Source organism: Sminthopsis crassicaudata, chromosome 5, assembly GCF_048593235.1.
Source record: "Sminthopsis crassicaudata isolate SCR6 chromosome 5, ASM4859323v1, whole genome shotgun sequence".
Lineage (NCBI taxonomy): Eukaryota > Metazoa > Chordata > Mammalia > Dasyuromorphia > Dasyuridae > Sminthopsis > Sminthopsis crassicaudata.
This window is the reverse complement of record NC_133621.1, coordinates 220,687,004-220,693,883: the sequence shown is the minus strand read 5'-3', so window position 1 is coordinate 220,693,883 and position 6,880 is coordinate 220,687,004. Positions and strand designations below refer to the sequence as shown.

The window sequence follows — 6,880 nt, the reverse complement described above, 5'->3', positions numbered from 1 at the left end:
TACAAAAATTGACCATATACTAGGACATAAAGATCTCAAAATTAAATGTAGGAAGGCAGAAATAATAAATGCCTTCTTCTCAGATCACAATGCAATAAAAGCTACATTCAGTAAAAAGTTAGGGGTAAATAGACCAAAAAGTAATTGGAAACTGAATAATCTCATCTTAAAGAATGACTGGGTGAAAGAGCAAATTATAGAAACAATTAACAATTTCACCCAAGATAATGATAATGATGAGACATCATATCAAAATCTTTGGGATGCAGCTAAAGCGGTAATAAGGGGAAATTTTATATCTATAGAGGCTTATTTGAAGAAAATAGAGAAAGAGAAGATTAACGAATTGGGCTTACAACTTAAAAGGCTAGAAAAAGACCAAATTATAAACCCCCAACCAAAAATTAAACTCGAAATACAAAAATTAAAAGGAGAAATCAATAAAATTGAAAGTAAAAAAACTATTGAATTAATAAATAAAACCAAGAGTTGGTTTTATGAAAAAGCCAATAAAATAGATAAACCTTTGGTAAATTTGATCAAAAAAAAGAAAGAGGAAAATCAAATTGATAGTCTTACAAATGAAAAGGGGGATCTTTCCACCAATGAAGAGGAAATTAGAGAAATAATAAGGAGTTACTTTGCCCAACTTTATGCCAATAAATTTGATAACTTAAGTGAAATGGATGACTTCCTCCAAAAATATAGGCTCCCTAGATTAACAGAGGAGGAGATAAATTGCTTAAATAGTCCCATTTCAGAAAAAGAAATAGAACAAGCTATTAATCAACTCCCCAGGAAAAAATCCCCAGGGCCAGATGGATTCACATGTGAATTCTACCAAACATTTAAAGAACAATTAGCCCCAATGTTATCGAAAACTGAGAAAGAAAATTATAGACCAATCTCCTTAATGAATATTGATGCTAAAATCTTAAATAAGATATTAGCAAAAAGACTTCAGAAAATCATCTCCAAGATAATACACTATGATCAAGTAGGATTTATTCCAGGAATGCAGGGCTGGTTTAATATTAGGAAAACTATTAATATAATTGACCATATTAATAATCAAATTAATAAGAACCATATGATCATCTCAATAGATGCAGAAAAAGCATTTGACAAAATCCAACATCCATTCCTACTAAAAACTCTTGAGAGTATAGGAATAAATGGATTATTCCTTAGAATAATCAGGAGTATATATTTAAGACCGTCAGTAAGCATAATATGCAATAGAAATAAACTGCAACCTTTCCCAGTAAGATCAGGAGTGAAACAAGGTTGCCCACTATCACCATTACTATTCAATATAGTACTAGAAACGCTAGCCTCGGCAATAAGAGCCGAGAAAGAGATTCAAGGAATTAGAGTAGGAAATGAGGAAATTAAACTATCACTTTTTGCAGATGACATGATGGTATACTTCGAGAACCCCAAAGACTCTGCTAAAAAGCCTCTAGAAATAATTCAAAATTTCAGCAAAGTGGCAGGATACAAAATAAATCCACATAAATCCTCGGCATTTTTATATATCACTAACAAAATGCAACAGCAAGAGATACAAAGAGAAATTCCATTCCAAACAAATGTTGAGAGTATAAAATATTTGGGAATCCATCTACCAAAGAAAAGTCAGGAATTATATGAGAAAAATTACAAAACACTTGCCACAAAAATAAAATCAGATTTAAATAATTGGAAAGACATTCAGTGCTCTTGGATAGGCCGAGTGGATATAATAAAGATGACAATACTCCCCAAACTAATCTATTTATTTAGTGCTATACCAATCAGACTCCCAAGAAACTATTTCAATGACCTAGAAAAAATAACAACAAAATTCATATGGAAGAATAAAAGGTCGAGAATTGCAAGGGAACTAATGAAAAAAAACTCAGAGGAAGGTGGTCTAAGTGTACCTGATCTAAAGCTATATTATATAGCAGCAGTCACCAAAACCATTTGGTATTGGCTACGAAATAGACCGGTAGATCAGTGGAACAGATTAGATACAAAGGACAAAAAAGGGTACATCTATAGCAATCTAATCTTTGACAAACCCAAAGATTCCAACATTAGGGATAAAAATTCATTATTCGGAAAAAACTGTTGGGAAAACTGGAAATTAGTATGGCAGAAATTAGATATGGATCCACACTTAACACCATATACCAAGATAAGATCAAAATGGGTCCATGATTTAGGCATAAAGAGGGAGATAATAAATAGATTAGAGGAACAGAGGATAATCTACCTCTCAGACTTGTGGAGGAGGAAGGAATTTATGTCCAGAGGAGAACTAGAGATCATTATTGATCACAAAATAGAAGATTTTGATTACATCAAACTAAAAAGTTTCTGTACAAATAATACTAATGCAAACAAGATTAGAAGGGAAGTAACAAATTGGGAAAATATTTTTAAAAACAAAGGTTCTGACAAAGGTCTCATTTCCAAAATATATAGAGAACTGACCATAATTTATAAGAAACCAAACCATTCTCCAATTGATAAATGGTCAAAGGATATGAACAGACAATTCTCAGAGGAAGAAATTGAAACTATATCCACTCACATGAAAGAGTGTTCCAAATCACTACTGATCAGAGAAATGCAAATTAAGACCACTCTGAGATACCACTACACACCTGTCAGATTGGCTAAGATGACAGGAACAAATAATGACAAATGTTGGAGGGGATGTGGGGAAATTGGGACACTAATACATTGCTGGTGGAGTTGTGAAAGAATCCAGCCATTCTGGAGAGCAATCTGGAATTATGCCCAAAAAGTTATCAAACTGTGCATACCCTTTGACCCAGCAGCGCTACTACTGGGATTATATCCCAAAGAAATACTAAAGAGCGGAAAGAGACATATATGTGCCAAAATGTTTGTGGCAGCTCTTTTTGTTGTAGCTAGAAACTGGAAGATGAATGGATGTCCATCAGTTGGAGAATGGTTGGGTAAATTGTGGTATATGAAGGTTATGGAATATTATTGCTCTGTAAGAAATGACCAGCAGGAGGAATACAGAGAGGCCTGGAGAGACTTAAATCAACTGATGCTGAGTGAAATGAGCAGAACCAGAAGATCACTGTACACTTCAACAACAATACTGTATGAGGATGTATTCTGATGGAAGTGGAAATCTTCAACATAAAGAAGAGCCAACTCACTTCCAGTTGATCAATGATGGACAGAGGTAGCTACACCCAGAGAAGAAACACTGGGAAGTGAATGTAAATTGTTATCACTAATATTTGTCTGCCCAGGTTGCATGTACCTTCGGATTCTAATGTTTATTGTGCAACAAGAAAATGATATTCGCACACATGTATTGTACCTAGACTATATTGTAACACATGTAAAATGTATGGTATTGCCTGTCGTCGGGGGGAGGGAATAGAGGGAGGGGGGGTAATTTGGAAAAATGAATACAAGGGATAATATTATAAAATATATATATATATATATATATATAATAAAAAAAAATAATGTAATGAAAATATAGATCCCCAAAACCACTAATGGTAGATCACATGTGTAAGAAATATGGAACCTTTACTGGGTATGTTAAAATAAAAGTGTTATCAACTAATTCTATATGGATAAAGATAATCAGTATCAATAGGCCTTTGAAACTTTAGTTAATATGAACTTTTTATTCCTGAAAAGAGTTAGGAAAAACATAAGTAATATACTAATATCAATAGGCCATTTCTTCCTGCATTCAAAAATATATGCAATAAGGGATTCAACAGCTACTTTGGATCCTGTGGTATTAGGAAAGAAGTATTTTAACCTGACTTCTTTTGCCAGGATTTATGGAGACCAGTTAAAAATCATTCAGAGCAAATGATTTTAGGATGTGTTTCTTCTAGTAGGGTTCAATAAGTCTAGAAATATAATTGTCAAGAAACCCAAATATTAAATATTTCAATCACATACTACTGCTTATAGCTACTCTACAATTGATACCGAATTTGATTTCTTGTAATGATGGAAAAAGTATAAGTAATCTTGACAAGTATCTCTCAGCTACCAATTTAGTTATGAGCTGTTTCATAAAAATTCTGGTTGAAACAGTATGTATGATGCGCTAGTATGTCAAGATTTTCAAGAAGCCAAACATAGATCCTAAAGTGGTACATGGAATACAAAAGGAAAAGGATTACAAAATTGTCTCTCAATTCTTTCACAATTGTGTTGGTAACAGTAGCAAGGATCTCTTCAATGCATACTTGATCTAATTGGGATGCTTTCCCAATCTACTTCAGGAAATAGTATTAGATCAAGTTGAACCTAGGCATAGAATACTATGGTCACAGTGAATGTGGAATTTTTGGAATCAAAATTAAGCCATTTTCTAGTCTCAAAGAGTCGTCAATCTATATAGCAGAAGTCAAAAGTATTGTAGAATCATCCAGTTCTTAAAGTTCAGAACTTTGTTATTCTGTCCAACAAGAATGAAGCATGTGTAAACCTTAGGTTTATGCTTGGGTACATTCTTCCATGAAGAGACAAGTGAGACCCTGAAAGGTAAACCTCATATTACCTGATCAAAATGTGAAATGTCCAATCTGAGGAAACCCAGGCTCACATTTGTAGGCCAATTTGGAGATAAACAGCAGAAATCCCAGCAGGATTACATTATTGTGAGTTACAATTACACAGGAAAGATATCTATTTTTTATACAGGGAAAAACTGATATTGAGCAATGTATAATGACCCACAGGCACAAAATAGCATTTTGAACTCAGATCCTTTGATTGTGAATCCAATTTATTTCTATCAAAGTACTTCATAGGCAGTGCAGGGTTGAGGGTGAGGCGCATAGAGAGTTTTAGGTAAACAACAACAAATAATGATAGTAACAACTTGAAAGATAATTCATAAACAAAGACCACAGGGAAAAGGTAGAAATCTAATTTGGGGGAAATTAATTCAAATGATCAGAAGGATATCCAGTTGAATAGGAAATGTCATAGTTGCTGACAGAGTGGGCTCTTTTTACATGTTCTTAATTACAATGTCTATTTGTATAGGGGATATTTTGATGACATATCAATTCCCTATCATTGAAGCATAAAAGCTTCCCTGGAGAATAAAAGTTCATATAAATGCCAGCAATATAGGAAATAGCTTTAGAAATCATCAAAAATAAAAGAATTTAAGAACAAATATGTAAGATTAAGTAACTCTAAGGATTCTCCCAATTCAAAAAGATTTTTCAACCATTTGTTCTCTATATATGTTTTCTTATAGATAAAAAATGGGCTCAGCATGTCAGTGATCCAGAACTTACTTTAAAGACAAGGACTTGCATGGGATAGAATAGTAAATCAAGTGGCAGGAAGTAGGGAAGAGCTTTAGAAAACTAATGTGGGAAAAAAGAGAGCCTGGATCCATAAGTATTTCCATGAAAACAAAAAGTTGAGGATATAATTGTAAAACTGACCAGACTATAGAGAAGTGGAGAATTAATAAGAAAAAGTAAACCAGGATGGAATCCTGGATGGGGACTTAAGGATAAATCATATTTGGTTATACTGAATGTTATCATGAACTCAGGATTCCTCTATACCTTGGTAACAAATGTGATCCTTTTGATAAAGTCTTTAAAGGCTTGTATGACTTGTTTGTTCCTCAGAGTGTAAATAAACGGGTTCATCACAGGAGCAATTGAGGTCATAAGCACTGATACCACCTTGTCCAAAACTAGCTCTTCATTCCCAGGTGGTTTTATGTAGACAAAGATGCAGGTGCCATAAGTCATAGAGACTACAATCATGTGAGAAGAACAAGTGGAGAAAGCTTTTTTCCTTTGCTGGGCAGAGGGGAATTTTAAAATAGTCTTGACAATATAAGCATAAGATAGAATTACCAAGACTAACGTGGTCATGAGTAATAACACAGCAAAGATTACAATTATTTTTCTTAAAAATGTTGTATCAGAACATGAATTCTTGAGAACTGGATATGAATCACAGAGAAAGTGATCAATGACATTGGAAGGAGAAAATTCAAGCTGGAGGCCCAGGCTCAGTGGTGGGAGGATGAGTATCAATGCAGCCAGCAAAGAACTCAGCATGAGCTGATAACAGACTTTACTGCTCATGATGGTTGTATAATGCAAGGGTTTGCAGATGGCTACATAGCGGTCATAAGACATGGTAGACAAAAGGAAAAATTCTGTTGAACCAAAGAAAGTGATAAAAAACACTTGAGCAACACATTCATTATAGGTCACAATATTGTCACCAGTCAACAAGCTGTATAGATATCTGGGAATACAAGCACTTGTGAATGAAACTTCTAAAAAGGAAAAATTTCGAAGGAAAAAATACATGGGAGTTTTCAGGTGGGCATCAACCAAGGTGAGAGTGATAATGGTCAGATTCCCAGTAACACTCAACATATAGGTAAGAAAAAGAAAAATAAAAAGTAGAACTTGAAATCGAGGGTCATCTGTCAGTCCCTGCAGGATGAATAATGTCATCCCTGAATGGTTCTGCATCTCTGGTTTCTGATATTTGAAATATCTGTATATAAAAAAGAGAGTTTGGATTGAAATTAAATGTAGCAAAGCTAATTAAAAATTCAATGTAGATAGAGGAAGTTTGTTTTTTCTTAACTCAATCTATGCTCTAATATGGACATTTATGTGAATTCATTCATCTATACATTTTTATATAGATAGTCTCATCCTTATGATGGAACATGTGTAGGGATATCAAAATTAAATTTTCCATCACTATTTCCTCAAAATTCTCTGTGATCCTCCTTTGTATTTAAGAACATTATAAGACCCAGAGCATAGAAGGCCTAAGATAAAGTCTTTTCAGGGCTTGTCAACCAGGGAACTTTCTG

The 6,880-nt window shown here is 33.8% G+C and overlaps 1 protein-coding gene across 1 annotated transcript; it reads right to left on the bottom strand.

Moving 5' to 3' along the window:
• Positions 1 to 5,588: 5,588 nt before the first annotated feature.
• Positions 5,589 to 6,527, bottom strand: LOC141542784 (olfactory receptor 6C2-like). The gene has a single exon (XM_074267370.1). It carries the CDS (start codon positions 6,525 to 6,527, stop codon positions 5,589 to 5,591), a length of 939 nt encoding a protein of 312 aa, XP_074123471.1.
• Positions 6,528 to 6,880: the final 353 nt, after the last annotated feature.

Excerpts from the sequence above, each read along its gene's own strand:
- LOC141542784 (XM_074267370.1), bottom strand. The coding sequence starts at position 6,527 with ATGCAGAACCATTCAGGGATGACATTATTCATCCTGCAGGGACTGACA.